The 16,916-nt window shown below is 41.7% G+C and overlaps 1 protein-coding gene across 1 annotated transcript; it reads left to right on the top strand.

Annotated features, from left to right (window-relative positions):
- Nucleotides 1-4,537: 4,537 nt before the first annotated feature.
- Nucleotides 4,538-8,763, top strand: LOC115157266 (zinc finger protein 358). Its single transcript, XM_029705371.1, has 4 exons — nt 4,538-4,954; nt 5,054-5,175; nt 6,298-6,412; nt 6,630-8,763. The coding sequence occupies exons 1-4, from the start codon at nt 4,741-4,743 to the stop codon at nt 7,736-7,738; spliced, it is 1,560 nt and encodes a 519-aa protein (XP_029561231.1). The 5' UTR covers nt 4,538-4,740; the 3' UTR covers nt 7,739-8,763.
- Nucleotides 8,764-16,916: the final 8,153 nt, after the last annotated feature.

The raw sequence follows: 16,916 nt of genomic DNA, 5'->3' as shown, positions 1-16,916 counted from the left end.
AATACATTTTGAAATCTATGTTATTCAATTATTGCACCCATACTGCTCACGCGCGCCAACGAGCATCTGCGTTGCCAAGGGCTAAAATAGAAATCAGTTCTATTTCTGACGCAGATCGCGCTGCAAGTCCTGCCTCTCCCATCTCCACATTGGTTTATTGAAGCAGGTACCCACGTGCCATCTCCTCATTGGTTATACCCACGTGGGTGACTGAAAGACGATCGAGGTCAGTGGTGGTAATGCACCTAATTTATGAAAGTTGCCAATCGCAATATAAAGTCAAGAGAAGAAAAAGACGGGAAGGAAGAGAGATGACTAGAAACGATTCGGTTGACAGTTTTATGTGTGGATTAATTGGCGGAGTAGAGGACAAATTAGCAAGCAACAGCAAGCTAGCTAAATAGGACAAATTAGCTAGCAAGTTTTTTTATTTATGTAAGGTAAGGTAAGAAAATGTGTTTTTTTGTTTGTAAATTTACATTTGTGAATATGAAATTTGGCCAAAAGAATAATGAAATGAATTACATACAAATATTTCAGCTTACTTCCATCGTAGGTAAAGAATCCAAGCAGTACATCTCTCCACAATTGTGTAAGTGTCACGCTCGTCAAAAGGAGTAGACCAAGGCGCAGCGTACTTAGAGTTCCACATGTTTAATAAATATGAAACTCACCAAAAACAATACAGAAGAAAACGAAACGTAACGTTCTGGGCTGCTCACAGGCAGCTACACAAAAAACAAGATCCCTACAGGCTCCGGGCCATGGATTATCACTGGAGGCTTCGTGCCATGGATCATCCCTACAGGCTCCGGGCCATGAATCATCACTGGAGGCTTCGTGCCATGGATCATCCCTACAGGCTCCGGGCCATGGATCATCACTAGAGGCTTCGTGCCATGGATCATCACTAGAGGCTTCGGACCACAGATCATCCCTGGAGGCTTCCTACGCAGAGCTGGAACCGGTCTCACCGGACTGGGGAGACGCACAGGAGTCTGGGTGCGCAAAGAAGGCACAGGGTATACTGGGCCGTGGAGGCGCACTGGAGGTCTGGAGCTTAGGGCTGGCACACCCAGTCCTGGCTGGATGGTTATTTTAGCCCAGCAAGGGCGGAGCGCTGGCACAGGACGAACTGGGCTGTGCTGGTGAACGGGGGGTACCGTGCGAAGAGCTGGCGCAGGATAACCTGGACCGAAGAGACGCACTGGAGACCAGGAACGCTGAGCCGGTGCACTTCTTCCTGGCTGACGGCCAACTCTAGCACGACAACGGTGAGGAGCTTGCACCGAGCGCAGCGGGCTGTGAGTGCGCACTGGCGACACAGTGCGCATCACCGCATAACATGGTGCTTGCTCGGTCACTCGCTCCCCACGGGGAGTTGGCTCAGGTCTCAACCCCGACTTCGCCAATCTCCCCGTGTGCCCCCCAAAAAAATGTTTGGGGCGCTGCCTCTCGGGCTTCCGTGGTTGGGCTAGCTCCTCATAGCATCGCCGTTCCACTTGCGCCGTCTCCACCTGCTTCCATGGCAGGGTCTTGTCCCCTGCCATTACCTCCTCCCATGTCCAGGACGTCCTCCACTCTCTCTTCTCCCTAGCCCAGGATCCCTGCTCCTCCTGGGCACGCTGCTTGGTCCTTTGGTGGTGGGATCTTCTGTCAAGCTCGTCAAAAGGAGTAGACCAAGGCGCAGCGTACTTAGAGTTCCACATGTTTAATAAATATGAAACTCACCACAATAATAATAAAGCAACACCTGAGGGAATGGCATCTAAAACAATTGCAAAATCTTTAGGTGTTACAGGGACCTTGTAAAGTGATAAGAATTCCTTATAACTGAGTAAAAGACCCTCTGCATTTACCAGTTGGCTCACCGATAGGATATTATTTACCAGTTGGCTCACCAATAGGATATTATTTACCAGTTGGCTCACCAATAGGATATTATTTACCAGTTGGCTCACCAATAGGATATTATTTACCAGTTGGCTCACCAATAGGATATTATTTCGGAACCAATATTCTAAAAACAAAGAAGTATTTTTATAACATATATATCCCAATTATTCCATATATAATATCTGTGTGGAGAAAAATTATGCTTATAAATTAAGGACCATGACAAAATAACCTGCCGAAGAAAAGCAGAACGTTTCACTGGAACTTTGTCAATATTATAATTGCAAACCAACATGAAGTTAAATCCACCAAAAGTAGAGAAGACATGATGAGGAATAAAATTCTTCTTAGGAATTGTTTTATCCAATTGATCTTAAAAGTATTATTTAAGGTAGTAAAGTCCAGAAAATTCAGCCCACCATTCTCATAAGTGTTCATTACAACAGTTTTCCTAATGTAATGGGTATGGTTTCTCCACAGAAAGTTGAAAAGCATCTGGTCTATCTCCTTGCTTATTTTACTGTCAAGATATAAAGATAGAGCGTCATATGTTAGTCTGGAGATTCCTAATAACCAAGGCTGAAGGTCTCTTCCTTTTAAAGATAAGTCCCTCTGTAGCCATTGATTTAGTTTCTTCTGGGTGTAAGGTGTCACACAAGTTTTGACAGCCATGAGTTCACATTTATTAATGTTAAGATATAGACCAGACGCTTTGGAAAAGGTTTGTATCACATTGATCGATATGGGAATTTGGTTAGCATCTTTCAGGATAAGTGTAGTATCGTCAGCCAGCTGGCTTATAATAATTTCTTTACCAGCTATGGAAATACCTTGTACAGGACTATTATTTAAAGAATTTAAAAGAAGTTGGGTGATTAATAAAAACAGGTACAGAGAGATAGGACGACCTTGCCTAATCCCTCTCTTTAACTCAAATCTAGGTGAGGTGCCATATTTCAATTTGATAGAGCTGTTACCATTTGTATAGAGAATCTTAATAGCCTTACAGAAAAAATCCCCAAAGCCAAGTCTCTCAAGGGAGTGGAAGAGGAACTGATGCTCTACTGTGTCAAATGCTTTATAAAAATCAAAAAATAATATGAAGCTATCCTCGGTTATTAGGTCTGAGTAGTCAAGTATGTCTAATACTAGTCTGACATTGTTAGAAATATGTCTGTTCCTCATAAAGCCAGACTGTGTTTCATCAATGATTGCATCCAGGACTTCTTTAATTCTTTTTGCAAGTAATAATAATAATAGTCATTATTAAGAAGACAAATTGACGCCAGTTATCGACGAGCAGCACTTCTTTTTTAGGCTTAGGTATCAGTGTTATTAACCCCTGACTTATTGTAGGAGGGAGAACATTGTTTTTAATACTCTCTAAAAAGACTTCAAATAGGAAGGGAGCTACTTGTTCAGAAAATAATTTGTAAAATTCTGATGTAATGCCCCAAACAATCGGAAAGGGGATTCATCAGAGAAAATGACTCTACCCCAGTCCTCAGCAGTCCAATCCCTGTACCTTTTGCAGAATATCAGTCTGTCCCTGATGTTTTTCCTGGAGAGAAGTGGCTTCTTTGCTGTCCTTCTTGACACCAGGCCATCCTCCAAAAGTCTTCGCCTCACTGTGCGTGCAGATGCACTCACACCTGCCTGCTGCCATTCCTGAGCAAGCTCTGTACTGGTGGTGCCCCGATTCCGCAGCTGAATCAACTTTAGGAGACGGTCCTGGCTCTTGCTGGACTTTCTTGGGCGCCCTGAAGCCTTCTTCACAACAATTGAACCGCTCTCCTTGAAGTTCTTGATGATCCAATTAATGGTTGATTTAGGTGCAATCTTACTGGCAGCAATATCCTTGCCTGTGAAGCCCTTTTTGTGCAAAGCAATGATGACGGCACGTGTTTCCTTGCAGGTAACCATGACTGACAGAGGAAGAACAATGATTCCAAGCACCACCCTCCTTTTGAAGCTTCCAGTCTGTTATTCGAACTCAATCAGCATGACAGAGTGATTTCCAGCCTTGTCCTCGTCAACACTCAACCTGTATTAACGAGAGAATCACTGACATGATGTCAGCTGGTCCTTTTGGGGCTGAACTGCAGTGGAAATGTTTTTTGGGGGATTCAGTTCATTTGCATGCTTCCTTGTAGCTCAGTTGGTAGCTCAGTTGGTAGAGCATGGTGTTTGCAACGCCAGGGTTGTGGGTTCGATTCCCACGGGTGGCCAGCACAGAATTTTTTTGTATGAAATGTATGCATTCACTACTGTAAGTCACTCTGGATAAGAGCGTCTGCTAAATGACTAAAATGTAAAATGTAAATGTAAAATGCATGGCAAAGAGGGACTTTGCAATTAATTGCAATTCATCTGATCACTCTTCATAACATTCTGGAGTATATGCAAATTGCCATCATACAAACTCAGGCAGCAGGCTTTGTGAACATTTATATTTGTGTCATCAAAACTTTTGTCCACGACTGTAGTATTTCCCACCTCAGCCTCGTTTTCGTTTCAAAATGGCGCCTGTGTGACTAAAGCGTAAAAAAAAGAAGAAATTGCGTTGCCAGCGCTAAACACTACCAATTTTGAAGGGTTGTTGCAGTCTCATATTTACGGTAATAAATACTTACGTCACGAGTTGAACGGAAGTGTGATTACGCACCCATCTCTTACTTGAATTTTTTTTTGCCTTAATCGATCTCTTACATATGCCAAATTTGGCCAATATCAACATTTGCCATAGTGTAAGAATTTTTTATTAATGTATTATTTATTGCACATTGGCTAGCTACATAATTGTAACATATTTACTTAATAACAGAGAATACTGGGCTGGACAAGATGGCCAGCTGCAATTTTCAGGCGCAGTTGGTATCCGTTATGGAGGTATTAGCTAAAGCAGCGGTAGCAGAAATAAACAAACGTGTAGATGATAGCTGTGCTGTTATACGTTTGGAAATGACCCAAAGCCAGCGAGATATTGATGTACTGAAAAGGAAGTGGCAAATGATGGAGAGCGAGTTGAAGAAGACACGAGGACGAGTCAGAAGAAAAGGTATATAGATGTGTTCTTATTCATGGTCATTTGATTGCATCATGGAGCAACTGAAGAAAAACACGAGTGAATATTTGACTGAATAGAATTGTTTTCCAGTTTTTTACCCCGTGGCATCAGAGAGATCTTCATATCCAGTCAAGATTGTTTTGAACAAGCAGAGGAGTAACTCACAGTGGAGAGAAGAAGAGCTGGCTGTTGAAGAGGACTCTCTACCCCAGGTGTGATACATCACCTTTTACAATTACAGAAATCCAGGGGCCTCGTAACTGTTGCATTCATTTAACACTATCTGCGTGTGCCATTACTGACAAGACTGCGCATATACAAACATATATAAATTCATAAACTTGGCGCACACGATATTTCCAGGTATACATCAGACCCGTCGTGAAACAGTGCGTGTGATCGAGCATTATAAACTGATTGTTTGAAAGCCGTGGTATATTCAATAGGCCCAATTAAATGAGAGATGCCGTGGTAATTTGTTTTAGGATACTTCATGAATATGAACCCAAAATGGGCAGAAAGGTGAGGGATTTATTCTGGTAAGATTATGAAAATATCTATTATGTTTACAAATTAAATATTGTCTACTGGAGAAATGTTGAATTACATTTTTTCAGACAGTACAGAAGTAGCCTACAATCGTTTGTTCTATTGTTAAACTGTGCTCTGGATCAGATGGCATAGAGCAAAATACTTGAAATAGCTTATCTATTTACTACTGTGAAGTGGGCCAATTAAATGAGAGACGGAGAATGGTATCTAACTTGTTGTAGGCCTGTAGGCTACCTGATGAGTATGAAACCATCACAGAAAAGGTGATGAATTTAATCTGCAATGATAATGGAAATTAAATAAATAATAGCCTAGGCAATTGCCTATTTCTAATTATTTTATAATACGAAGATAAACGAAATTGATGTTGTCTTCTCACTAAAGGCAAACGATTGTATCTTGTTATTAACCTGTTATTTGTTATGAACAAACATAACCATCTTAACCCGCGTTTGCAAGAAATACTAGGCTACTTGCCTGCTTGCAATGCAATGCTTCAACCACATAGAAACTGCATTGGCATGGTCTAACTTTTGCGGGAAGGTGAGCACATTCTCTGGCCATATTAGGTTTTTATAAATGCCAACTTTTGTGTGAAAACTGGCCACGCATGTTTTGGGGTATATTTTGTACGTACGCACGGTTTTAAATGAGGCCCCTGACCTCTAGGATCAATTCTGTTATTGGAATATCAGGAGAATGTACTGTTTTTGTGTGAATTATGAGTATGAAAAGCGTTCGAAATGGTGTGTCCAGAGTAATAACCTCAGTCCCTGTTACAGCCTACAGATGTGGAGCAGAGAGTGGAGACTGAACCCATACTGATCAAAGATGAGGAGACAGCAGAGGATGTGTGGAAGACTGACCCTCAGGAAGAGCTCAGGATCACTGGAGAGGGTGGGTGTGACCATAAGGGGCACTGCTCTGTCTGTCTATGGAAGACTGTGAGGGTGTGGTGGTATGCACGTTCCAAATTGCTACATTGGTGTCGGGTGCTTCATGTTCTGGCGTATGGAGTGCACGTACACACACAGTCAGTTCTAGAGCAGTCGTGTTTTGCAACTGTTAAGGGTCTTTTGTAATGTTTATTTTATCTTTATCCCTAAATCTTTAGAGTCTGGTTCCAAGCCTGGGAAACCACCATCCTTTGAGCAACGGCACTGTGATGAGGACTTCATCACACAACCCAATATATCTCCCAGAGACTCAGTGGAACATTACCCAAATTCTGATCGTCCAGAGGAACCAGGAACACCCCAGCTCACGTCTACAGAGGTGTTCAGGACAGAGCAGCACCGGCCAGATGAGGACTCACTAGACCTAGTGATGGTGAAAGAGGAGGAGCTGGATCAGACCACGACCCTGGCAGGTCCTGACCAGTTTGTTATGGATGAGTCTGATGGGCAGCTGTGGACCTCTGTGGATCCAGGCAGAGACACTGACCCTGTCTGCCACCCAGATTTCTCCTTTCATTCCACAGAAGAGTACTCTCAGAATATCTCAATTTGCCCATCTTATAGTGGGCTGCCATCTGTTCCTACTATGACAGATGATGTAGGGCCATCGCTTCACTCTTCTATAGGAAAACCACATGCTAACATGTTCAGTGCAGAAAAACACATGAAAGGACATGTCAGGACATTAGCTGATGAAACTAGACAACAGATGCCAGAGGGACAGAGTAGCGAGACGCTGAATTCAAGTAATGAAGGAAATAGTTTAGCTCTACAGCCAAGGCAGCATCAATACAGGGCTTCAGAAGCAACAGTGAGATTGAGTGAGTGCACGACAGGGTCAAACATGGCCACCACCTCCACCTTCTCTGGATACAGCCTGAGTCACAGTAGTTTTAACATGGTGAAGAGAATGAGGACTCAGTGGAGATCAGGCAGCACCACAGAGAGGCGTTTCAGCTGCACCTTCTGTGGTAAGAGCTTCCAGCGTTTCTGCCAGCTCAAAGTACACCTCCGGAGTCACACCGGAGAGAAACCGTACACCTGTGAACAGTGTGGCAGGAGTTTCACCCAGCAGTGCAACTTGATCAGACATGCTGTGGTCCACAGTGGGGAGAAGCCATACGAGTGCAAACAGTGTGGGAAATGCTTCACTCAGCGCTCCAGCATGAAGTCTCATCAGAAAACTCACATAGGAGAGAGTCCAGTTTCTCAATACGTGGCACCCGCATACCCTGGGGATCCACACACAAGTTTAAAGCGCAACTGAAGGCAATAAATATCTTCTGATATAAAAAGGCCTATGTAGCACCGATGAGTCAGAAACATTTATTCTATTGTCAAAATTGTAAATAGAATAATTGTGTTCATAAATTCAGTCTCATCCAAAACTGAGTTTTGTAAGTAAGTTCGACATAACTTACTTTAGGGTTGGGTTTTGATTTTAACAATGCTCACTTGCCCACTAACACCGGATACACAGCTGTTGAGACACACCTGCCCATCTCACTTTGTTTGCATTTTGTTTAACTTGAGAAATACAGCACCAAACATCTTAACTATATGTAAAATTACGCAACTAAAATCTCCTCTGCAAAAACGTCCAAGTTAGACTTCTTGAGTTATCTTAGATTCATAATACTGGCATCGTTCCTATGGTGTCTCATGGGGGACAAACATTATTAACTGCCACATCGAACCACACCCTCAAGTCTGAAATCTGTTTTTTCTTAAAGAGCAACAGAGAAATGTGGAATTAGTGTGTTCAGTTGCTCTTTAATGTTGTCTCAAACCAGATGAAACAAATAGTTAATAATTGCATAGTTTTCCTGTAACACTTTCTATGTAAAAATGTGTTACAGAAGGTATTTTGAGACATTTTGACAAGCTTTTCCTCCAAATTGATTTGATTTTTCATGTTTGACTGTTGACGGCTCCTCACTTTCATTTCAACAACCTATTTTCAACTGGTAATGTGTATTTGTATCATAAAATCATAAAAACCATGCTATATTCAATAACATATATTTAATGAAAGAGTCAATTTGCCAAAATAAAAACTTTTAGCTTCACTGTCTGAATAAATAGTAGGGGAGTGTTTATGTATGTGCCTTAAAAACCCTAAGTAAAGAACCTCAATGTAAATCAGCTATAATGCATCAATAGTTACTTGAAATATATAATGAAATTAAGTTTACATGAAAGTAGTTTATGGTCTTTGTTTGCCAGCTGTGTTTCAAACAAGTTCTATACTTTTTTCTATACTTTAATAAATACCATACCACATTTTCAGAATGGTTTCATTAGGTTGTGTCGATGAGAATGGAGATTACAATATCAAAGCTGCACACACGTACAGTTTTATCAATTGTGGCCACCTCCCTGTTTTCCATTTTGAGGAAGTGGCCCATTAAGAATATGGAACCTCCCCTTCAAGATGCCGGTCACCCGCTTTATAACAAAATGCACATTAATATTTTCATAATATTATTTTGGTTCATGAAGTATTTCATAGCCTTTCAACATAGTTTTGTCTTTCGGAACCACGACAGCCAACCTGTTCATCCTATAACATCCTGACTCTTCTCCACTCTGCTGTTCTCAGGTGCGTTCAGCAGGATGCAACGTTTTAAAACATTTGGTGTGGCTGCATTCAGTCATTATGGTCCGGACCTTTGGAACCAACCTGGTCTAAGAGCATTTCGTATTATTCTGTGGGTAAATCTGAGACACTCCATTTGGTATGATATGTGACATTTTGTATGGTATGTATTAATTTGTAGATGTCCATCACCCATTTCATATGATATGTTTCGAATTACAATTCAAATAATATCTTACGAATCTGCAAAATGTACAAAATGTTATGAATTTTTAAAACGTATGATATGTTACGAATTCTAGCTAGTTGGCTAACGTTAGCTAGCTGGCCAACATTAGCTAGGCTAGGGGTTAGGGTTAAGTTAAAGGGTTAGGGGAAGGGTTAACTAACATGCAAAGTAGCTAAAAAGTAGTAAGTAGTTAAACGTTGCTAAAATGCTAAACTTGTCCTTGATGAGATTCAAACTCGCAATCTTTAACGTTATGCATCCACCCCGACAAACCACCCTACTTTCATTTTTGCCTTAAGCAACCATCTGTCTTGTGTAACCAAACGTAACATATCATACTAATTTGAGAGTCCCGGAGTTATATTTACTATGTTATGTCTAGTCTATGAGACCAGACTGTTGGAACAGCCTGCTGGAGGATCTGACGGCCTCAGAGACAGTAGACATTTTTAAGATAGAGCTCAAGACATACCTTTCTAGCCGTGCTTTTACTTAGGGTCATTTTATTGTGCTATTTTATCTACCTGATATAATTTTATTTGCTTTATTCAATTTTATTTATCTTATTTTCCTTCCAACAGTCTCTCTGGTTTCACTGTTTTATTGTCCTGTTATTATATTAATATGATCTGTTTAATTTTAACATTTTCATTTGTCTAGATCATCTATTTTATCTTTGTCATTTTTATTTATTATTTAACTTTTTGTTTTAACAACTTTGAAATGCATTCACTTGTAGAAATGTGCTCTATAAATAAAGTTTGATCTGACATAGAATTACGCCGTACCGTAGAACAAACATGTCTTTCTAACATGGAAATAAGGAATCCTTAGGAGTCCTTCCTCTTCCTAAAACATCAAGTACTTTAAAAGAAATAGTAAACAATTTCAGAAAAGTGCAAGGGTGTCAATACATTTGTCTGGCACTGTAAGTTCAGGATATCAGGATGGTCGGACTTGGCTAGTTTGTTGCAACATCAGGCAGACTCTAATCGTCACTTGGGCATGCGAGTCTGCATCAATTCCTTCCTTGTATTAATTGGTATCACTTGCTTTCACTTTTAATTGGAAAATAATTAAACCTATGTCAACATACACTTTGTTTTCTTTTCTCCACAGAGAAGAAATCTTTCCATATTCCCTAATAAGGATATCAGAAGCATCAGAAATATATTTAAGCAAGGTAAATTATGACATATTGACTTTATTTTATCAAAGATCAAGAGTTGCTATTTTGAATGACGGATATGAATTACAATTATGGCAGAGTGCATCCTTATGCATCCAAATTATAAAATCATGTTCTCAACATCCTGTCATTTTTCAGTTCTTGAGTCAGTGATGCTTTTTCAGATCAAATTGCTTAGAAGAAAAAGGCTGTCTTGAGATACCATGGTCAGCATAATGTTTATAACACATTTCTAATGTACACTAGTTAGCCAAAAACCTGGTTACCTCTGCCGGTGTAGTGGACATGAGCCGAAGAATGGTTGCTCATGGTCACGTGAAGGTGAAGCCCCACCTGCGTCTTCAAAATCAATGTCTGTAAACCAAGAGGGAATTTCCTCTTGGCTTAATGGTAAAAAGTTGGTTTCTACTGCAGTAGACTCAGGGTTTGTATCCACTCTGTCACACCAGGAAGCTGAATTTCCAGCAAGGCAATAACCCCAAGCACACATCAAAATCACAATTTGCAATTGCTGGTCAAAAGTAATGCACTATATGGGCTCCCGAGTGGCGGTCTAAGGCACTGCATCTCAGTGCTAGAGGCGTCACTACAGACACCCTGATTTTAATGGGTCTCCCGAGTGGCGCAGCGGTCTAAGGTACTGCATCTCAGTGCTAGAGGTGTCACTACAGACACCCTGGTTCGATTCCAGGCTGTATCACAACCGGCCATGATTGGGAGTCCCATAGGATGATGCACAATTGGCCCAGCGTCGTCCGGGTTTGGCCGGTGTCATTGTAAATAAGAATTTGTTCTTAACTGACTTGCCTAATTAAATAAAGGTAAAATAAATAAGGAACAGGATGCCATCTGGAATGCACACCTAGGCTGTCATTTTTATTGAGAAATGTGATTAAAATTCAACCACTAAACTGTCACGCAGGCTGTCAGAAAGAAATGTACTATTGCCATAGTCAAAGCTGGGGAAAATTAAACATAGCTGCAGAACGGATGTGTGGAATATCACTGGGTGTGGAATAGATTAAAAGTGTTAATTCAAACAGAGAGGAATCTCTCAAATTTTGAGCACAAATTTGTTTACATCCCTGTTAGTGACAATTTCTCCTTTGTCAAGATAATCCATCCACCTGACAGGTGTGGCATATCAAGAAGCTGATTAAACAGCATCATTACACATGTGCATCTTGTACAGTTTTGTCACACAACGCAATGCCACAGATGTCTCAACTTTGGAGGGAGTGTGCGATTGGCATGCTGACTGCAGGAATGTCCACCAAAGCTGTTGCCAGATAATGTAATGTTAATTTCTCTACCATAAACCGCCTTCTACGTGGTTTTTGAGAATTTGCCAGTACGTCCAACTGGCGTCACAATCGCAGACCACATGTATGGCGTGTGGCCGAGCGGTTTGTTAATGTCAACATTGTGAACAGAGTGCCCCATGGTGGTGGTGGGTTTATGTTATGGGCAGGAATAAGCTACGGACGACGAACACAATTGCATTTTATTGATGTCAATTTGAATGGACAGAGATACTGTGACAAGATCCTGAGGACCATTGTCGTGCCATCAACTCATGTTTCAGCATGATAATGCAAAGTCACATGTCGCAAGGATCTCCAACCATCCAAGCCATAGACAATTCTCTCTACTTCCGCACGGCAAGTGGTACCGGTGCATCAAGTCTGGCACCAACAGGCTCTTGAACAGCTTCTATCCCCGAGCAATATGACTGATAAATAGCTAACAAAATAGCTACACAGACTATCTCAGTTAACCTTGTATCCTCATTGACCTTTTTATTAGTATTTTTGCACGGGCTCTATGCACACTCACAGGGTCCTACACACTCACACACACACTCGCTTCATCATCTGCTTACTCACACATAACATGCCCTTACATTTATACTGACTACACACATGCACACCTACTCACTACTCTGTTTATCGTATATCCTGATGCCTAGTCACCTTACCCCTATACATATCTACCTCCATCACTCTAGTATCCCTGCACATTGTAAATATGGTATTGGAACTGACCCTGTATATAGTATGCTTACTTACTTATTGTGTTCTTCATATTTTTTCTTATTTATTGTGTTTTTTTCTTCTAGTGTTATACTGTTATTGACTATTGCATTGTTGGGTTTTGAGTTTGTAAGAAAGGAATTTCACTGTACTTGTGCATGTGACATTAACATTTGAAACTTGATCTGCACACAATTCCTGGAAGCTGAAAATGTCCTAGTTCTTCCATGGCCTGCATACTCATCAGACATGTCACCCATTCAGCAAGTTTTGGATGCTTTGGATCGACGTGTATGACAGCTTGTTCCAGTTCCCGCCAATATCCAGCAGTTTTGAACAGCCATTGAAGAGGAGTGAAACATTCCACAGGCCACAATCAAAAGCCCCGATGTGTCCCGCTGCATAAGGCAAACGATGGTCACGTCAGATACTGAACTTTTTTTTTTTTTAAGGTATCTGTGACCAACAGATTCATATCTGTTTTCCCAGTCATGTGAAATCCATAGATTAGGGCCTAATACATTTATTTAAATAGACTGATTTCCTTATATAAACTGTAACTCAGTAAAGTCTTTAAAGTTATTGCATGTTGCGTTTATATATTTTTTCATATTTCTGCATAATGATAACAAAGCCTTTTCCCTGTCATTTTAATTCGATAGTATAGAGTATACTGTAGGCCTATCCTTCTCGTTCAGTCAATCAACCATTCACTGTTCCACCAGGTGTGTGGGAAACTTTGATCTTGTCCCTCCCTCCTCCACTGATAAATAAGGGCTGATGCTGAGAGTGGTGGTGGGGGTACTCATGATGTATTGAGCATTTGGTTAAGAAAAAGTGAAGTAAAAGAGCAGAGACTATTGATTGATTTTATTTTAGGTAAAACACATTGTACAGTAAAAAAAAAACAATTTAAGAACAAGAAAATCCAGAGGATGACACGTGAAAGTGTAAAAACAGTTATAAAACATTTTGTACTGCATCAGTGCAGCTTGTTATTATAGGTACAGTGTCAGTGATAATATTAGCATGTACAGTTGGAGTCGGAAGTTTACATACATTTATGTTGGAGTCATTAACACCTGTTTTTCAACCACTCCACAAACTATAGTTGTGGCAAGTCGGTTAGGACATCTAATTTGTGCATGATACAAGTAATTTTTCCAACAATTGTTTACAGACAGATTATTTCACTTATATTTCATTTATAATTCACTGTTTCACAATTCCAGTGGGTCAGAAGTTTACATACACTAAGTTGACTGTGCCTTTAAACAGCTTGGAAAAGTCCAGAAAATTATGTCATGGCTTTAGAAGCTTCTGATAGGCTAATTGACATAATTTGAGTCAATTGGAGGTGTACCTGTGTTATGGGAATTCTCTTCCCAATGTTCTTAAACTGAACTTCAATTAATCTACTCAGTCTGTATCCCAGAACTTGTAAGATTCTGGTTGAATGAAGCAGACGGAGACCCAGCTTACAATAGTCAGCTCTGAATATCATACAATGTACACAGCCTTTTATACCTAACATTTGGTGATACCATATGTCATACCGCTTACAAATGCTCCTCCTCTGCTTTAACACTGTCAATGCTTTTTTACAAGTCTTCTCCATCACATACATTGCGTATCATATCCTGCCCCATGTTACATAATCTACTGCAACCCTAAAGGTTTCTCCCCTCCCTGGGTGGGGAGACCTTCCTGTTTATCAGTTTCACAAGTTGTCTGCTGTCTGTTAACAGTTCCCCTTTTCCTTGAATGTCTTACTTACATTGCTAAATCATTAAGCTTAAACTTTTCCTACACACACACACATTAGTACATTCATCTATAATCACTCGGTTATACATTTTCAGGGTGAAATAATTTAGTCAAACCTTTAATCATATAATTTCCATTACAACCTGTGGATGTATTTCAAGGCCTACCTTCAAATTCAGTGCCTCTTTGCTTGACATCATGGGAAAATCTAAAGAAATGAGCCAAGACCTCAGAAAAAAAATTGTAGACCTCCACAAGTCTGGTTCATCCTTGGGAGCAATTTCCAAACGCCTGAAGGTACCACGTTCATCTGTTCAAACAATAGTATGCAAGTATAAAAACCATAGGACCACGCAGCCTTCATACCGCTCAGGAAGGAGACGCATTCTGTCTCCTAGAGTTGAAGGTACTTTGGTGCGAAAAGTGCAAATCAATCCAAGAACAACAGCCAAGGACCTTGGCAAGATGCTGGAGGAAACAGGTACAAAAGTATCTATATCCACAGTAAAACAAGTCCTATATCGACATAAGCTGAAAAGCAGCTCAGCAAGGAAGAAGCCACTGCTCCAAAACCGCCATAAAAAACCTAGACTACTGTTTGCAACTGCACATGGGGACAAAGATCGTACTTTTTGGAGAAATGTCCTCTGGTCTGATGAAACAAAAATAGAACTGTTTGGCCATAATGACCATCATTATGTTTAGAGGAGGAGGGGGAGGCTTGCAAGCCGAAGAACACCATCCCAACCGTGAAGCACGGGGGTGGCAGCATCATGTTGTGGAGGTGCTTGCTACAAGAGGGACTGGTGCACTTCACAAAATAGATGGCATCATGAGGCAAGAAAATGATGTGGATATATTGAAGCAACATCTCAAGACATCAGTCAGGAAGCTAAAGCTTCGTCGCAAATGGGTCTTCCAAATGGACAATGACCCCAAGAATACTTCCAAAGTTGTGGCAAATGGCTTAAGGACAACAAAGTCAAGGTATTGGAGTGGCCATCACAAAGCCCTGACCTCAATCCTATAGAAAATTTGTGGGCAGAACTGAAAAAGCGTGTGCGAGCAAGGAGGCCTACAAACCTGACTCAGTTACACCAGCTCTGTCAGGAGGAATGGGCCAAAATTCACCCAACTTATTGTGGAAGCTTGTGGAAGTCTACCCGAAATGTTTGACCCAAGTTAAACAATTTAAAGGCAATGCTACCAAATACTAATTGAGTGTATGTAAACTTCTGACCCATTGGGAATGTGATGAAAGAAATGAAAGCTGAAATACATTTTTACTAGGATTCAATGTCAGGAATTGTGAAAAACGGAATTTAAATGTATTTGTCTAAGGTGTATGTAAACTTCTGAATTGAACTGTACATCTTGGTGGGGCAAACTCCCCTTTTTTTTTTGTTGACGCATGCCAGCAAAGCCACAACACAACACTAAACAATACATTAATTGCTCTATAATGGTGACAAACGGTACCCACAAACTGTTGTGCTGTAACCCTGGATAAAGTGATGATAAAAGTTGGCGAACCCCAGCGAACGTTGCCGCTGCAACCTGGACGTAGGCTGGGGCCAATCCACCACCATTCTCACCTTCCCGGGATCCATCTGGACACTCCCAGCAGAGATGATGTACCCCAAAAAGGGGATGGTGGAGCGATGGAACTCGGACTTCTCTGCCTTTAAAAACAGCTGATTCTCCAGGAGGCGTTGAATAACCTGGCGGACGTGGAGCACATGTCCTTGGGGGAGCGGGAAAAGAGGAGGATGTCATCAATGAAGACGAACTAGTTCAACATGTCATGGAGAACATAATTTACCAAAGCCTGGAACACAGCAGGGGCGTTGGTAAAGCCAAATGGCATGACCAAATACTCGTAGTGGCCGCTGGCTGTGTGGAAAGCGTTCTTCCACTCATCCCCCTCCCGTGTCCGCACCAGGTGGTAGGCGTTCCATAGATCCAGCTTGGAAAACATGGTGGCCCCCTGGAGTGGCTCGAAGGCCGAGGAGATGAGTGGTAGCGGGTAGCGGTTCTTCACCGTTATGTCATTGAGTCCCCGGTAGTCGATGCAGCTAGGGAGTCCCCAATGTAGGTCTCCATAGCCTTGGTCTCCGGTCCCAACAGCGAGTACAGTCGTCCCTGGAGTGGAGTGGTGCTAGGTAGAAGGTCAATCCCGCAGTCATATGGTTGGTGTAGCGGAAGCGAAGTGGCCCGGACCTTGTTGAACACCTCCCGAAGGTCCTGGTACTCAGCGGAATGGCGAAGAGGTCCGGGGCAACTTCCGAGCCGCTAGGAAGATGTTACATAGGCTCGGGAAATGGTGACTCGGCCATCTTCGGCAACTCTCGGGGAACCTCGGGTAGTCTCGGCTTCTCTCGACAACGGGGCCGTCAGGGACTTCCGGGATGCCTCGGAGGTGAGGTTGAATCCTTGGACGGGTGAGCAAAATCGAATCTCCTCTCCCTCTGTCGTTCCCGTAGTCACCCAATGATCCTGATGGTCAAGGCGATGAGGGAATCAAGATCTATCTGTAATTCCTGGGCTGCAAGCTCGTCCTTGACCTCCTCCGAGACTCCGTGTAGAAACATGTCGAACAGCGCTTCCTGGTTCCTGGCACTCTCAGCT

The sequence above is a fragment of the Salmo trutta genome, chromosome 21 (genome assembly GCF_901001165.1).
Source record: "Salmo trutta chromosome 21, fSalTru1.1, whole genome shotgun sequence".
NCBI lineage: Eukaryota > Metazoa > Chordata > Actinopteri > Salmoniformes > Salmonidae > Salmo > Salmo trutta.
This window is presented reverse-complemented; position numbering and strand designations above follow the sequence as displayed.

What these genes read in the sequence shown, in the direction of transcription:
- LOC115157266 (XM_029705371.1), top strand. Translation starts at nt 4,741, where the DNA reads ATGGCCAGCTGCAATTTTCAGGCGCAGTTGGTATCCGTTATGGAGGTA. An exon ending in AGGACGAGTCAGAAGAAAAG is followed by an intron (nt 4,955 to 5,053) that starts GTATATAGATGT and finishes ATTGTTTTCCAG; the next exon opens with TTTTTTACCCCGTGGCATCA. An exon ending in GCTCAGGATCACTGGAGAGG is followed by an intron (nt 6,413 to 6,629) that starts GTGGGTGTGACC and finishes CTAAATCTTTAG; the next exon opens with AGTCTGGTTCCAAGCCTGGG.